Source organism: Heptranchias perlo, chromosome 27, assembly GCF_035084215.1.
Source record: "Heptranchias perlo isolate sHepPer1 chromosome 27, sHepPer1.hap1, whole genome shotgun sequence".
NCBI lineage: Eukaryota > Metazoa > Chordata > Chondrichthyes > Hexanchiformes > Hexanchidae > Heptranchias > Heptranchias perlo.
The window spans coordinates 32,689,838-32,707,603 of NC_090351.1; the positions used below are offsets into that span (position 1 = coordinate 32,689,838).

Here is a 17,766-nt window from a genome sequence, read left to right on the forward strand (position 1 = left end):
TTCCTCCGGTGGGGGAGTCCAGAACAGAGCAGCATAACCTTAAAATTAGAGCTAGCCCCTTCAGAGGTGATGTCCAAAAGCACTTCTTCACACAAAGGGTAGTGGAAATCTGGAATTCTCTCCCCCAGAAAAGCTGTTAAGGCTATTGAAAATTTGAAACTGAGATTGATAAATTTTTGTTAAGTAAGGGTATTAAGGGATATGGAACCAAGGCGGGTAAATGGAGTTAAGATACATGACCTGACTGAATGGCAGAACAGGCTCGAGGGACTGAATGGCCTACTCCTGTCCCTATGTTCCTGATTCCGTTCCCCCTCACCCCGGTCAAATAACTAGCTGGATTGTTGTAAACCCAACTGGTTCATTCGTGTCCCTTAGGGAAGGAAAGCTGCCCTCCTTACCTGGTCTGACCTATATGAGACTCCAGTCCCACACCAACGTGGTTGACTCTTAACTGCCCTCTGAAGTGGCTTAGCAAGCCACTCAGTTGTATGAAACCACCATGTAGTGGTTCACGAAGAAGGCCCACCACCACCACCTCAGGGCAACTAGGGATGGGCAATAAATGCCAGCCTTTCCAGCGATGCCCACATCCCCAGAATGAATGAATAATAAAAAAACATGAAGAATAGCCACCCAGTCAAGTTAGCAGAGAATGGCCCCAAGCTGTGGAACTGGCCCCCATCAACAGTCAACAAAAAGTTCCAAAGATGTGACAGAACCCAACTTGGGGTTCGATATATTCTTCTACATAATCAACAAGATTTGCCAGTTGGATGAACTGTGCCTGGCGCAATTGCTGCTGAGGGAAATGAAATTAGCACTTGAGTCTAATATCCTGCAAAAGCAAACTTCAAACAGGGCTTACAGGGAGAGCTGAAACATTTCCATCTTGATGTGGTTTCTTCTGAATTTTCCTTCATTTCTTCAGAACCTAACTCGGGGATTTTTTTTTTGTCTCACGAAAATATACCATTTCAGAATTGTTTTGCCAGCTGTGTTTACATAAAGATAATTCCCCCGATATTAAAACAAAATTAAGAAGTATGAAAAAGGCACATTTAGTTTAGAAATAGTTTCAAAGGACAAAAAAAAGAGCTTGTCCAGGTCCCCTCGGCCTCATCTGCAGTTTCAAACTCGACAGAGATTCCAGTTTATTTATTTAATCTTTTTGGTAATATCCAGGCACAAAACAAAAACTCCTTCCTTCAATGATTTGCATCCTTAAGATAAAATACAAAGTAACTGCAAACCAGACAACAAGCTGAAAAAATATCAGGTTAATCCGAGAACTAATTTATTTTATTTTCGTTGGCTTCAGAAAGAATCCTCAGCAAACAGGTTGCTCCCAGACACGTTGTAACTGTTCAGATAGCTTCATAACATCATGAGAGCCATCTTGAGCCCCAATAATAAAGAACTTTTCAATAACCAAAAGATAATGGTCAAAAGAAATCAAAGGGGAGATAAGGAGAAATCTCTTCTTTCTTTTACGCAGTGAGTTGTTATGATCTGGAATTCACATCCTGAAAGGATGGTGGAAGCAAATTCAATCATGGCTTTCAAAAAGGAATTGGATAAATACTTGAAAGGAAAAAAATTGCAGGACTACGGGGAAAGAGAAGGGGAGTGGGACTAATTGGATAGCTGTTTCAAAGAGCTGGCACAGGCACGACGGGCCGAATGGCCTCCTTCTCTGCTGTATGATTCTAAAATGGGTCAGTGAGGGTCCCAGTACTACTTTTTGATGGCTTTTGGGGAATTCCGATACCGTCATATCTTCAGAATTCTTGTACGTTACAAGAAAATCAAGTCCAACACTTGTCTAACAGAGGAAGGAAAATGGCAAAGGTACAGAATCGACAGGATTTTGGGCTCTTGTTCATTTCTGTCAGACTTGAAATAGCCACCCTCTTGTTTCCACAGATGGAGCCAATGACTGAATGCAGCCCTCCAATGATGTTATTGGCAGAGCAAAGAGGTTGAGACTTGATTTATGGGTTGAAAGCTTTTTAGCAACTATTTAGCAAAATATCAACAGAGCGATTTTATTGTTTGCATCCTTGCCTTGTTGCATTTTAACTTGTAGATGTGTGCAGGAAAGGACAGGGTAAAAACATCAAGGTCTTGAGGGAAAAATACTGGGGCGATCTATGTAATGCACAAGAAAAATAGTGAAGGGAAGCTGTTTGGCGACAGGAAAAATACTGGGGGAACAATGTCATGTATAGGAAAAATACTGAGGGAATTGTGCCATGTATAGGAAAAATACTGGGGGAACGGTGCCATGTATAGGAAAAATACTGGGGGGAGCTGTACCATGTATAGGAAGAGTATCATAGAATCATAGAAGGTTACAGCACGGAAGGAGGCCATTTGGCCCATCAAGTCTGCGCCGGCTCTAAACATGAGCAATCCAGCTAGTCCCATTGCCCCTGGGGGGGGGGGGGGGACTGTGTCATGTAAAGGAAAAGTACTGGGGGAAGGACTAGTCATGGACAGGAAAAGGGGGAAACTGTATCATGTATAGGGAAAATAGTGATCAGAGGAACTGTGTTATATGCATAAAAAATATTGGGAGACATAAGAACAGGAGTAGGCCATTCAGCCCCTCAAACCAGTTCCTCCATTCAATGAGATCATGGCAGATCTATATCTTAACTCCATTGACCCGCCTTGGCTCTATGTCCTTTAATATCCTTGGCTAGCAAAAATCTATTGATCTCCAATTTAAAAATCATTAATTGAGCTAGCAACTATTGCTTTTTGAGAGAGAGAGAGTTCCACACTTCTATCACCCACTGTGTGAAGTGTTTCCTAACTTCTCTCCTGAATGGCCTGACTCTGATTTTAAGGCTATGTCTCCTTGTCCTAGAGTCCCCCACCAGCGGAAAAAATTTTCTCTCTATCGACCCTATCAATTCCTTTCAAATTCCTCAAAACCTCAATCAAATCACCCGTTAACCTTCTCTATTCCAGGGAATATGAGTCTAGTTTATGTAATCTCTCCTCATGTCTGTGTCGTTCAGGGCAGATGTGATGGGGCTGGACTGCAGCGGGCTGCCATGCCAAGTACAGGAAATAGTCTGAAGATGAGTCAGGAATACTGACTGGCTTTGTACGTGAGCGTGCTCAATTAACTTTTTTCACTGGCAGAAACAGTTGCCGTGAAGGTGTTTACACTTAGTGTACAAGTCCGCACAGCCCCTCTTTCTGTTTGCTCAGGTCCAGTCACATTCTTATAATCCGTGTGGCATTGTACAACTAAAGTGCATCGGGTACTGTAGCATAGTGGTGATGTAATCAATAAGCCTGGATTAAAAATCCAGAGAACGTGCATTCAAATCTCACCATGGCAGTTTGAGTCATAAAAAAATTCTCAAAATAAAAAACTGGTATCAGTAAAAGTGACCATGAAACTGATGAACTGAAAAACCCAATTGGTTCATTAATGTCCTTTAGGGAAGGAAACCTGCCCTCCTTACCCAGTCTGGCCTAAATGTGACTCCAGTCCCACACCAACGTGGTTGACTCTTAACTGCCCTCTGAAATGGCCTAACAAGCCACTTGTACCCAGTTGGATCAAACCGCAATGCTACGTGGGCTGCAGTGGTTCAAGAAGACGGCCCACCAACACCAGCCTTGCCACAACGCCCACATCCTGAGAATGAATTTTAAACAAAGGATTGAAATTCAGTAGGAATTTTCAGCAGCTTTTGTAAATCAGCAAATGATGCAAGGAAGATGGATCCTCTGATAAGGGTGAAACAAGGTCTCTCAAAGCTTCAAAGAATCTTAGCAACATGTTACAGCAGTGACACCGAGCATACTGTGCTACAAACTCACTCTGCCATTCTCCCATCTCTGCAGAAGCAACAATACACATTAAAGACTTTTAAAATACTACATATGTATAGAAGGGAAAGATTTTGTGAAGCAATAGTGTGCTGGCGATTCTCCCATTCTTCATCATATAAACAGGATAACCACCCAACCAGCTGCTTTTCTCTGATGACACAGCAAATTATGCTCAGAATCTGTTTCAGTGCTGAGCATTCTCGTGTGACACATTGTCACATTTATAAATGTGGTTTCACACTGGCAGTTATTTGGGTTCTCTGTTTCAGCCAAGAATAGCATACAGAAGTATAATGATGTGAAATGGTTGATGGATGCCAAGAGACAGGAGGGGAGAGGATGAAATTACTTTTTTATTGAAAAATAGCAGAATGCCTTCTTCCTGGTTAAGAAGCCAGAAATGAAGCTGTGGCGATACGTGGATTTGAAATGTGAAATTTGTAAGAATGAGACTTTCAGTCTTGGCTGAGTGGTAGCATTCTCACCCGAGTCAAGTAGTTATGAGTTCAAGCTCCACTTAATCTAGGCTAACACTTCAGTGCAGTACTGAGGGAGTACTACACTGTTGGAGGTGCCATCTTTTGGATGAGATGGTAAATCGAGGCCCCATCTGTCCTCTCAGCTGGACATTAAAAAAAATCCCATGGTATTATTCCAAGAAGAGCAGGGGAGTTCTCCCCTGTGTCCTGGCCAACATTTATCCCTCAACCAATATCACTAAAACATGTGGTGATCATCTCATTACTGTTTGTGGGAGCTTGCTGAGCGCAAACTGGCTGCCACTTTTGCCTACATTACAGCAGTGACTATTATTCAAAAGTACTTCTTTGGCTGTGAAGCACTTTGGGACGTCCCGAGGTCATGAAAGGCGCTGTATAAATGCAAGGGCTTTTTTTTTCTTCATAAGCATGTGGCTGATTACAGAGACATGTTGTTGGTGTATTTGGGTCTTGGGCTGTGAGTGTTGTTCCTGTTGCTGTACATATTACAAGGAAAGTTGGGATGGAAAGGGTCACTGTCACCTTTGCTTATGTGTTTCTATCTGTGCCTGTCTCCCCAGTCGGAATGGCCATCTCGTGGGGCAGATTGGAGCCAGTGACATTTACAGAAATCCCAAGGTCTATGAAAAGGTAAGGATGTTAATTAACACAGTGGCATCTCGGGCAACCGTTATTTCTTGAGATCAGTGTTATTACACTACAGTCTGGAAATTACTGTTGAAGATATTAACAGATGCAAACTTAAATGGCGACGTGACTGTTTTAACATAGACGATTACCAGTTTATTTTAGTGGGGTTGGTACCTCCTCTAAAACAGTGCGCAGACCAATGGATGCATACATATGTTAAATATTAGTCTGCTATCATGGGCTGCAGTGATTTCTCAGCTTCTACCATTTAGATGACTTAAAATTCCTAACCTAGAAATTACTCTTGTGAATATTAGTGGATGAACTCATACTTGGTCCCTATGACAAGCTTCTGTCTGCTGTTCCAGCTTTTACCCATTGAAAAAGAAATAAGTTAATGCCTGGGTTAAATCAGCAGCACGGAGCAAAGTCATCCGAGTAAGCTAAATGTTCGTCCGCTAACATCACCAACAGTAAATTTCCAGGCTTATCACGGTGAAGATAAGAAAAGAAAATCATGAATCCTAGAAATCTGAAAAAACACAAGAGAATGTAGGAAATACACAACAGGTCCATCAGCATCAACAGGTTCACGTTTCAGGTGAAGCCCCTGATGAAGAGTCTCCACCCAAAGTATCAGCCTTTCTTTATATTTTAAAAAGGAAAGAGATGCTAAAAGGTCCTGCCGTGTATTCCTGCTCTTTCTATTCAATGTCAGTGCAGTGTGGGTCAAAAGCTAGAAGTGTGAGTCAGTACAACTGGGCTCACATTGGCCCATAGTTTCCCAGATGTGAAAAACAACCACTGTTCAGTTTGAAACAAAAAATGAAGATAACTTCTCTTTTCAGAAAAAATGCCCTAGTTTTGGGGGTATTAATGCATTTTGATGATGCAATGATTGCTGTTATGATTTATGACCTGATCGGAATCCCTTGACGTGCTGTTGCCTTGTTGCACGCTCTGACGTACCGGATTTGCTGAATGTAGGAAACTCCATCAGTAATAGTCTCATCATAATACAGGATGACACTTGGGAGTATTTAGTACTTGCTTTTAGTAGTGGTTTACTTGTCTAACAATGTTATTTGTTCTCCCAAGTATATTCTATTAATAAGTATAGCATTTATTACTGAATCATTGAACTGTTTATTGTCCAGTTGAAAAAAAAAATTCCTTAATTAGTAACTGAATAAAAGGTTAACGGCCAGATCATTGCATTTCCCTTCCAGGCAAAAGAAATCAGTGGAGTAAAAATCATAACTTACTGCTCCCCGCTGTATTTTGCAAATGTGGAGTTTTTCAGGAAGAAAGTGATTAAAAAGGTAAAACATCTCCATTCATTTTAATCTTGAACTTGTTTAATAAAAAATTGAAGTTACAACAATTCAAAACATTGGAGCACTGACACTAAATATACAGAAAGCATCCTAAACACATTGTAAGTTGTTTGTGATCCAGAACCCTGTGTGTTAATGCCTGCTGCACATTCCCAGCCCTCTCATGGACTCTCCCCAACCTACTTGATCTCTTGAGGAGAAGATTGCAAGTTCCTCCCTGACACCTCCAATAGTGAATCAAGCAAAACTGCAAATTCCCGAACTAATCTTCCATGTTATGTGATACTCTCTTTCCTTAGCATGACGTTTTACCCCACCCTAATATTAATAACATCTGGCGATGCTTCCAAGACCCTTTAGATGTTGCCCTGTGGTATGGTCTATACATTATGATTGGCTGTCCGACACCAATTGATTCAATCCTATAGAAGTTATTCACATGTCCCACAGGATTTTAAATTTATCCTTTAGGATTTCTTCACGTTATTTGTAAGAAACCTGGGGCACCTGACAGAATATTTGAATTTATATTTTTCCTCTTCCTTGGTTGCTTTTGACCCCTCGAACCCTTGCATTCTTCCCCTGTGGAACCCGCAGTTCCCCACTCGAGGGGACAGGAAGGGGCAATAATTTATGGGTTTCACACATTAATGGTCAGAGTTGTGGAATTCGATCCCAAAGCACTAGTAAAGATCCCTGAATACAAAGTAATAAAAATGGAATTTGACTTATTCGCTCACTGAAAATCATTGGCCCTGATGTTATCCGATACATGGCACAAACATCCTAACATTACAAAAAACAGCAAGTCCCCCAACTTTATAAAATCACTTTATGTCACAAGATTTCAGTATCTTATTTGATTTACATACATTCACACTTGCGGAATAAAACTTTCTTTGGATCATATTGATAGCCTGTCCTGGTGGTGTGACCTTGTGACTGTCTGTCTGTCTGTGTGAGAGTGTGTGAGTGTGAAAGGGATAGTCAACATCAACAAGATAACTTCTGTAATGAAACACAGGATGTTTCTTCTTGCCAAGACACAGTTAGATGATTTTTTCCCCTCTTACAGTCGGGCTTTGATCCAATAAAGGTTTTATTAGCCAAGAAGAAGTACCTCAAAGCTGCAAAAAAGGAGGAACAGGAAATAGACACCAGAAGGCCGAGTAATCTCTGCAACAAGGTATGACCTGGTGTGATTGCAACAATAGACAGCTGCCAAGCAGAGTTGCACAAACAAGTACATAAAAAGTCCAGATTTCTGTAACTGCCTGTGTGACCAACTCTTTCCACGATAAAAAGAAAAACAACTGCAAATGTGGGAAGTACACAGCAGGTAGATCCCCGTCTGAACAGAGGAAGCCGAGGTCTGAAGTTGTTGACGTTTTAATATCGTCAGGCCTTAGCTTGCTCCATTTCCTCAGAAGCAGAGGGAGTGTGGGGGATGCAAGGTGGTCTGTCGGCATGGGGGTGACATTTTGCATGTTGACCCTCAGTCAGAATGCAGCACATGGAAAGTTTGGGCCTCCCCTGAGCCCCTCTCATACTTTTGAGCAGTCATAAATCGAACATATAGAGGAAGGTTCTCTGCTCGACCTTTCATCTCAGAAAGTGCGTAGTGCAGGGCGGCCTAGAACACGACTACACAACAGAGGCGAACATTAAATCAGAATTTAACAGATTTTTGATTAATCCATCTCCATAATATTTTCTGCAGATTAAGTGAGTGGGCAAAACTATGGTGGGTGGAGCTTAATGTGGGCAAGTGTGAGGTTATCCACTTTGGACCCATGGAAGGTAAATCGGAGTATTTTCTAAATGGTGTGACACTAGGAACTGTTGAGAAGCAAAGAGATTTGGGAGTGGGGGTGAATGGAGTTGAGGTACAGATCAGCCATGATTTAACTGAATGACAGAGGAGGCTCGGGGGGCTGAATGGCCTACTCCTGCTCCTATGTTCCACAGTGAAGGCTGGTTGAACTGCACAGTTTGTGTCTTTGCAAAGCAATTTCTCTTTGCATCAATGCCAACTTCGTAGCGTTATTCAGGAGTAAGGGCACCTGAATTGAATTTAGGCAAATGAGGGGATGTGTACAAGCACAGAGCTCGGTTTTCCTTAATGACGCAGTGTGTCCAGTATAACGCGGGTCTGCTATCCCCTTCATCACTGCTAATAGGAATAAGTTATGTTAAGCTTGTATAGTTTAACAAATTATGCTTCACTTGTATAGATCCTTGGTTAGACCACACTTAAGTACTGGTCTCCATATTATAAGAAGCATATAGAAGCACTAGAGAAGGTGCTAACATGATTTACTAAGATGATACCAGAACGGAGAGGTTATACCTATCAGGAAAGATTGAACAGGCTGGGGCTCTTTTCTCAAGGAAAAAAGACTGAGGGGTGACCTGATAGGGTAGACATTGAGAAGATGTTTCCACTTACAGGGGAGACCAGAACTACGATCCATAAATATAAGATAGTCACTAATAAATCCAATAGAGAATTCAGGAGAACCTTCTTTACCCATAGAGTGGGTAGAATGTGGAAATGTGGAACTCGCTACCACAAGCAGTAGTTGAGGCGACTAGCATAGATGCATTTAAGGGGAAGCTAGATAAACACATGAGGGAGAAAGGAATAAAAGGATATGTTGATGGTTGGATAAAAAAGGGTGGAAGGAGGCTTGTGTGGAGCATAAATACCAGCATGGACCAGCTGGGCCAAATGGCCTGTTTCTGTGCTATACATTCTATGTAAGTCTCAGGATGTATACTGCGTGCAGTTCTGGTCACCACATCACAGGAAAGATGTGATTGCACTAGAGAAGGTACAGAGGAGATTTGCGAGGATGTTGCCAGGGCTGGAGAATTTTAGTTTTGAGAAAAGTTTGGATAGGCTGGGGTTGTTTTCTATGGAACAAAAGAGGCTGAGGGGAGATTTAATTAATTAAGGTATATAAAATTATGATGGGACTAGATAGAGTGGATAGGGAGGACCTACTTTCCTTAGCAGAGGGGTCAATGACTAGGGGCCATAGATTCAAAGTATTTGGTAGAAGGTTTAGAGGGGAGCTGAAGAGAAATGTTTTCACCCAGAGGGTGGTGGGGGTCTGGAACTCACTGCCTGAAAGGATGGTGGAGGCAGAAACCCTCAACTCATTTAAAAAGTACATGGATGTGCACTTGAAGTGCCGTAACCTACAGAGCTACAGACCAAGTGCTGGAAAGTGGGATTAAACTGGATAGATCTTTTTCAGCCGTAACGGACACGATGGGCCGAATGGCCTCCCTTCCGTGCCGTAACTTTCTACGATTCTATAATGATGCAAAACATTTGAAAAAATGCACATTAATTGTCCTAAACTATCTCTCTTCCACCAACCTTTTTAATGAGTGCACAATCACAAGGAAATAAAATGACATAGCTAAGAAGTGTTATTAAACTCTTAAAAAAAAACTATAAACACAACGGAGACCTATCAGTGCCTGTGGAAAGAACAGATGAGTTAACACTTCAGGTGTGCACACCTTCATCAGGACTGAAAAAATAAACAATGAACACACATTTTAATAAAATTAGAATGAGAAGGAGAGGAGGGGGAAAAACACGCAGAGACGAAGTATCGGAACAAATCTGTTGCCTGATGTAAAACCACCTCAGCCATCTAACAATCTGCTATTTTCCTTTTAAGCAGGTTGCAGGCCTTTCCACCGATTCTTCCTGTCTGTGAGTTCTTCCTTCCCCTCTGTTCCGATTCCATTAAAATGTTTGTCCATCCTTCACTTCTTCAGTTCTGATGAAGGCCCGAAACATTAACTGATCTGTTCTCTGCACAGGTGCTGACTGATCTGCTGTGTGTTGCCAGCATTTTCTGTTTGCTTTTTGTTTCACTAAACTCTTCCTCCTTTTTTTCTTCTGTCTTTTACAGCAAGTGTCTTTACAGGAGCTGGTGAAAGAGGTGGAAGCTGAAACATCCATGGACTGTAATAATAACTCAGTGGATGAAGCTCCCAGAATATCCTACATCACAGTCAACACTCCTAATGGATTACATGAGAACACACAGAAATCCACACTAGATCTGGAGAATGCTGAAGATCCCATTAAACTTGCACATCCCATAATTGACATCCACACTCTTATCTTGGACATGAGCGGAGTCTGTTTTGTGGATCTTATGGGAATCAAAGTACTAGGAAAGGTAAATATTAATCGTATTCAACTGAAATGCCAGCACTGTCGTATGCAAGCACTGTGCTCCCATATCTGCAGGAACCTCTTGTGCTTCACAGGGCAAATGACCCGTGTATGGGTAAGGAAAGCAGAATAAGGAAAACTGGACAGCCAACAAGGAAATAAGAGAGAGAGGGAGAGAGAGAACGACAGGGAAAAGTGAAGGAAGAAATTCTAAAAAAAATTCATAAGCTACAGAAAAAAAAAACTTAATAATTCTCAGAGAAAACTGAAGGCACAAATATTCTATCATCGCAGCCGGGAGACGTGCAGCACGGAGTTAACCCTATCCATTTTTTGTAGTACATGTACCGGTGGGATAACACTTCGGCTCCCGAAATCCGCAGGAGCCTGCTCCATCAATGCAAGTCTGGCAGAATGAAACCCCTGCCCATCCTTGCCCAAAGCCATTGACTGCAACCCAAATTGCATGGATGGGGTCATTTGCATGGCTGGAACGGATGTATCCTACCTGCGAAGGCACTTCAGCAGTTATCACACCAATAAGCCCTTGGAAGGCAGAGCAGTCCACAGCCACTTTGCCTCAGGTGCCCAAAGTCCCTTCTGAGCTGAAGACAAAATTTAAATAATATTTCTTCAGTTCCCAGTGCAACCATTGTGCCCTCAGGCTAAAGGCAGGTGATCCCCTCTGGCACGGTTTATCTTGGTCTGTAAAATGTTTTTAAAAGACCTCAATAGGACTCACGTCCGCTGTCAGCGGGCATGAGTTGCATCGAGACCTACTAATGGGTGGAATTCCTGGAGAAAGCTAGGAATTCCATAGATACACCCCTTTAATCCAAGGTGGGCCTGCCCACAGCCCCTCTCCCATTGGAATTTAAAGGGCACTGTAAACGGGGAGGGGGGGGGGGGAATCCCAGTAGAATCGGAATCTGCCCCCTCCCGCCTCGGGTAGAAATTTTCCTTTCCACCCTCTCTTAACCCCAGGAATCTCTCCACACTTCTGTAGGTGCATTCATACTTGTGTAAACACAGGAAAATATACAGGAAAAAATAGCACGAGGATATACAAGAAAAATGGACATTGTGGAAAATTGCTTCAGTTGTGTTGCTTGCAGGTATCTCTCACTGGAGACTATTGACCAATGACAATGTTTAATGGAGAGCAGTGAAAACTATTTTCTCAGACAGACTGTCTATTCAGTAAATCATATTTATTCTGTGCTTGGTGATTCCTTGCCAAATAAGAAATCTTGTAAGGCTTCTCAATTTATTCCACAGAGTTTTTTTTTAAATAACAAACTTTAAAAATATAGAACTTTGAATGTAATATAAAAGGCAAAAGGAGGGTCATTTATATTGCATTTATCACATCTCAAAGTGTTTCACATACAATTAATTATTTTGATGTCCAGTGACTGGTGATTTAGCAAACGTAGCAACCATTTTGTGCACAGAAAGATTCCACAAACAGCAATGCGATGAATGACCAGTCAATGTTATTTTGATGGGATTGATTGAGGGAGGAATAAGGTGAAAAGAAGAAATAATGATATGAAATGAACAAAGCTGGGCGCCAAAATAAAAATCACTTCATCTTGCACTTCCTGTGTTGACTTGTTTATTAGCTTTCTACAGAATTTGATCTTTTGATTTTTTGGGACTTTTTTGTTTTCGCAGATGTGTTCCAGCTACAAGAAGATTGGTGTAACTATTTATCTGGCTGGTATACGGGGTGAGATCATCTACATCTAAAATGGCATCAGTTACAAAATTAATGACGAAATAGCATTGATTAACATCTAGCACATTTGGTTTATGCTCATCAAGGTAAAGATGTTGGTGCTGGGGGAATAAAACATTTCCATTCTGAGTATCCAGCATCGTCGTCAATCACTCCCAGTTGAGGTATTGCATGATTAGACGTTCCGTCTGCTCTTCTCCAACAATACGACTAAACCTGAGCTCGGTACAGCACTCTCAAGTGCACCAGTGTGACAATTTTCATTTCCCACAACAACCTGTAGACTCTCTGAGTCTGGTGGTCAATTTGCTGCCAATTAGCACTGAATTAGGGAGAGTTTTGTGCACTGGACTTCTGTTCACCAGAAATATCTAAATTTAATAATAAATACAATAGAGATTGCAAAGTGTGTTGAAGCATCAATGTGTTGCACCATGAAGCGATAGGATGTGGCTTCAGGGCCACTATTCCCTACACAGTGAGTTCCTGACCATAGCCATTTGAGTAGAAGCCAGCCACTTCTCCACAGTGAAAGAAACGAAACAGGAAGGACACTGTCTCGTGCTCCCTAGTCAACTAGAGCAGCATTGATAGAGGCTTGGCAGCAGGGCTCTGTCACGGCTACTCAGTAGGAGAAGGTACATCCTGGAGGTAGAACGTCCTTCCTGTTTTCCTTCCTTCCGTGTGGAGAAGCAGCTGGCCTCCCCTCCGCATAGTTAAGACCAGGAATTTGCTATGTGGGCAGCAGGGACCATATATTGGTACGGTAGCATAGTGGTTATGGTATTGGTCTAGCAACTCAGACATCATGAGTTTAAATCCCACCACGGCAAATTGTGAAATTGAATTAAATAAATCTGATAATCTGTAGGCTAACACCAGTAAAAAAAAAATTGGTCATGAAAGCTGCGGATTGTCATAAAAACCCAACTGTTTCACTAATGTCCCTCAGGGAAGGGAACTTGCCACCCCAGCTTGATCTGGCCCATACATGACTCCAGTCCCACACTATGTGATTGACTCTTAATGCCCTCTGGAGAGACCTAGCAAGTCACTCGGTTGCAAATACAAATCGCTACTCAAGAAAAAGGCCCACCACCAGCTCAAGGATGGGCAATAAATGTGGCCTTGCCAGCATCACCCACGTTCTAAGAACAAATAAAAAGAAGCTACGTCTCAATATGTTGTGCCACTTTGCCATCCTATATTGTATCGCAGAAGGAGGAACAAGGGATAAAAATAGCTAAGTTATAATATTAGTGTTAATCATATCTTACAATGCAGGTTTGAAATTTGTCCTCATCACTAAGCATTGGCAGCCTGAAGCAATGGAGTTCATCTTGTCAATTAAAATATAGAGTTGACCTATTGAACACAAAGGAAATATAGTGATAATTTCAACATTTTTTTTAAAAGTATATGCTGCACACCCAATCATGTTATATGATTTAAGCGTGGGCCATTCACAATGCAAAGACTGAGTCATATGACTTAAATTATTCAGTGGCATGACGTTTGGTCTCCTCATGCCAATGGATTTAGGTCATCCCATCAGGCTTCGATTTTAAACTTGTTCTATCATTTGCACATAAAATTGCAGTTTTAATAGCTACTGATGTTGGCAGTGGAAATGCCGCACCGTTACTGCAGAGGTTCCCATCTGAAACAAGAATCAAGACAGCAGAAAGCCTTACACTGCCTCTAGCCTGTATTATACCTAACCTTGGAGTGCTTGATGCTGATACAGGGTAAGGTTCCATTTCCTAGCCCTGACATCCCATATCTTGACGAGCACACAAGAACAACCAAATAATAGCTTTTTAAAAGCCTATGTACTTGTAAGGTGAGGCGGATTGTCACTGTGTTTAGATCTGTACCAGTAATTACCTGGAGCATCATGACTGTTTGCCATTATGAAGTGGGTTCTTTCTCAATGTAACGGGCTGGGCGGTGAAATCAGTAATTAAAGAGGCAACCGTCAACTTAATTTCCTAACCCATTCATCGAGAACAGTCAATTCTTAAAAGCAACGGATATAAATCACTAAAAACATGGCCGTAAGGGGCCAATGAAGAAGAGCTGCAAATATTATGCTTTTCATGAGAACTCACTCAGTCATTCATTCTGTTATGTTCATGTTGACATCACATGGGCTCCAGGCTTTTACAGTAACTTAGAACCTTTTTAAATAGCAAATGATTTTGGCCAAATGTTGTTTTGCTTGCATCCTTCTTCTCTCATGTAGACAATGCAAATACAGTAGCAGAAGAAGCCAAGTAGCTGAGAAACACATCAATTATACTCCACCATTTCACAACTCCATGGACTTAGGTTTAGGGCCTGCAACTGCCTGATAAGAATTACTGATCTGGGCTCATTCAGCTCAATTCATCTAAACTCAACCAATCTATTTTCGTGGAGCCAGAACTAAACTTGGCTCGCCTTTAAATTTCTGGCCAGCCGAATTGAAAATTCTACCATTTAAAAGTGGATTTGAAATTCACCTGAGCTTTGGTTCAGTTCTGCTCTACCTCAACTGAACCAACAACATTTAAATTAGGTCAGATTAATATTCCAGATCGGCAGTCACCCCAACTTTCTGAGGCCCATCTGATAGAAACACTCTTCACCATCTCGGCCAATTGGTATTACTAGGCCCAGCGACCTTGTTGGTTAATCGCGGAGTGGTACCTGCCACTGAAAAGATAGCAGTATCACTCTCCACAAACATGCTGCTCGTGTGTGCTGCATGAGTGCAAAAGGAGGAAAAGACAGAAGCAGAAGTAGATTTTTGAAGGCAGGAGACCTTTTAAGAGGGATTCATTCCTTTGGAAATAATCACGACGTCCATTTCTAATTGTGTGCTTTTTGTTTACTTCTTACAACAGATCAAGTGTATGAGGACATCGAGGCTGGAGGAATGTTCGACGAGGGTGGACTGGAGCGCAATTGTCTCTTTATCTCGGTGCACGATGCTGTCCTGTACACATTGGCCAAGGCGAGTGAAAACAGGCAGGATGCAGCCAAAGAAAAAGTAAAGAACCATTTTTTTTTTTTAAGAATCCTCATTTATTTTTCAAAATATGAAAGAACACCTTGCGTCTTTTCGCCAGAATAAACAGATTATGATGGCTTCTCGTAACAAAGTCACAACTAATTCAATCCAGTAGATCTGATAACGCCATAAACAGAAAGAGCCAAAAACTCAGTGAACTCAGTTTATGTTCCTCATCTGATTAGATTACTGCCTTAAATTCACCAGGTAATAGTTATCACTTATCTGTATCAGATAATCCCAATTGTTTCTCTTACTGGTTAAACAGTACTTTTACTTTGGTAAAGATTTTTTTTAAAAAACTGTTTGAAGCAGAATCTAGCACCAGGTAACACAGGGTAAATAGTATTGACATTTTGTTTTACTAAATTGTAAAGGAAATCAGCATGGTGAATATGAGTATGTTCTTTGTGAAGGGTTATGGATGGAAATGGTCTGTACAGGTTTTGATTACAGATCTAGAGATCGAGGGGAACTATCGCAACTAAATGATTTCTTGTTCCTGTACTCAGAGACACACTAAAAGCTCTGGGACCAGACCACCTGCCCGTCCTCCTGATTGAGATATTGATGTAGGTTCTACGGGGTTCCAGAGAGGATAAAAAAAAAAATCAGGGGAGACCCAGGAAGAAAGTAGGAGTAACAGAAATCAGATGGAAGAATGTTTACTAAAATTAACAATAATCAACAAAATAACTAAAACTAATTTAAAAAGATAAAGGTTCAGAAATGAATTGAAAATGTTTCCACTATTTAATTAAAATATAAAGCTTAACAATTTATATCAAGAACAGATATATTAAATATGTCCATTACCTAACCTTAAAACCCAATTCACTGAGCATAGTCTGAAAACATTAAAACAGTACCAGACTCAGAGGACTCAATAAACTTCATTATGTTGCGAATGTAATTTGAAATTCTTGCGCATTATACTGGAGCGCACGGCTACACAATGTCATTGAAATTATCTCATCTAACCACACTGAACAAATAGTGCACAGCTGTGTATTTCACACAGTGCAACAGTACAAAGCAAACATTGCAAACAGTATGTGGTTAGAAATCTAGACCTTAGATTACATCATTGACCTGGACTCAGGCATTCAATGTAAGGTGTTAAAAAAATTTCTAAATGACACCACACTAGGGTGGGGAGGGGGCAAAGAAAGTTCAAGCAAGGGAGCCAAGGACCTACAAATGGAATTAGGTTAAATGTGTAAATGGACAGAACAATTTTAATTCAGATATGTGCATAGGGAGAAAACTTGGGAGGCCGACATACTGTATGAGCAGTGTAGAAAAAGCTAAAGGTGAGGTTGAGAGAGATCTGAAAGTGTTGGTAGACTTGACACTTAGCATGTGAAGCAACAATGGAGAAGGCAAGTATATTGGCACATTAATACAGTACCTGTTGGAGAAGGTTCTGCTAAAATTGAACAGTGTTCTGACCAGGCTTGCGCACCTTAAGTACTGTGTCCAGTTTTGCTCACCAAGGCACAAGAGAAATATTCAAGCCCTGGAAGCAATCAAGAGAAGACTCACAAGGCTAAACCCCAGTGTCAGAATACAGACCCATAATGGTAAATAAAAGGAATTGAGACCCTTCAGTCTTGAAAGATATTAAATGGTAGAGAAAAGTATTACTTCAAAGGAAACCGAGTTGGTAGGACAAGGTAGCATAGTCTCAAATTGGCGATGGGCAAATTTAGGACTGCGGTCAGGAAGAATCTCTTTACACAAAGAATAATTTACAAAGAATAATTTGACTTCCAGCAACAATAGGGGAGATGAAAATCTTCATTCAAGAACCTATTGGAAGATGCTATGCTAGGATTGTAGCTCATCAGCACTAAGATGGCCTCCCTCATCTTGTGAACAGATTGTGGGTCACAGAGTAGCCCCAATGCAGGCTACTAAACTCGACCATCACCTACTGGTGAAAGGCAGAACAAGTTCATGTTTATTTCCCTCGTGCAAAAAAAGTACAATTGGATCAATCATACATATTTGCATTGAATTTCCATTATCCAGTATAATATTGATGTGTACAGTGCCTTCCACAACCTTGGACATCCCAAAGCCACTGAAGTACTTTTGAAGTGCAGTCACTGTTCTAATGCATATGCCACCTTGGAAAGAAATTAACTACTAGTCATTATCTTGATTAAATATTCTTTAATAAGTTGCAAAATAAAAATTATCCGAAGTCAAAATTTCAAAGCCCAAACTGCAGTCTCCATGACAGTGACACTCAAAATATAGCCTGGAGGCCACTCAAAATCTGCCTGCATTCCCTGAGTTGGCATTTGCACTGCAATGTCCGTGTGCCTGTGTGCCTGCAAACAGAGAGGGACTATCCATAAAGAGAGATTTTTTTAAAAATTCAAATGCTCGAAATGTGAACTAAAAACTGAAAATGTTGGAATTGCTCAGCAGAT

General features: G+C 41.2%; 1 protein-coding gene across 1 annotated transcript in view; it reads left to right on the top strand.

Moving 5' to 3' along the window:
- LOC137344546 (solute carrier family 26 member 9-like) overlaps window positions 1–17,766 on the top strand; it is an 84,927-nt gene that overhangs the window by 56,038 nt on the left and 11,123 nt on the right. Inside the window, exons 15-20 of the mRNA XM_068007592.1 lie at window positions 4,919–4,988; window positions 6,218–6,310; window positions 7,401–7,511; window positions 10,261–10,533; window positions 12,207–12,261; window positions 15,159–15,304. Coding sequence (XP_067863693.1) covers window positions 4,919–4,988; window positions 6,218–6,310; window positions 7,401–7,511; window positions 10,261–10,533; window positions 12,207–12,261; window positions 15,159–15,304 — 748 coding nt within the window. The remainder of the gene's footprint in view (window positions 1–4,918; window positions 4,989–6,217; window positions 6,311–7,400; window positions 7,512–10,260; window positions 10,534–12,206; window positions 12,262–15,158; window positions 15,305–17,766) is intronic.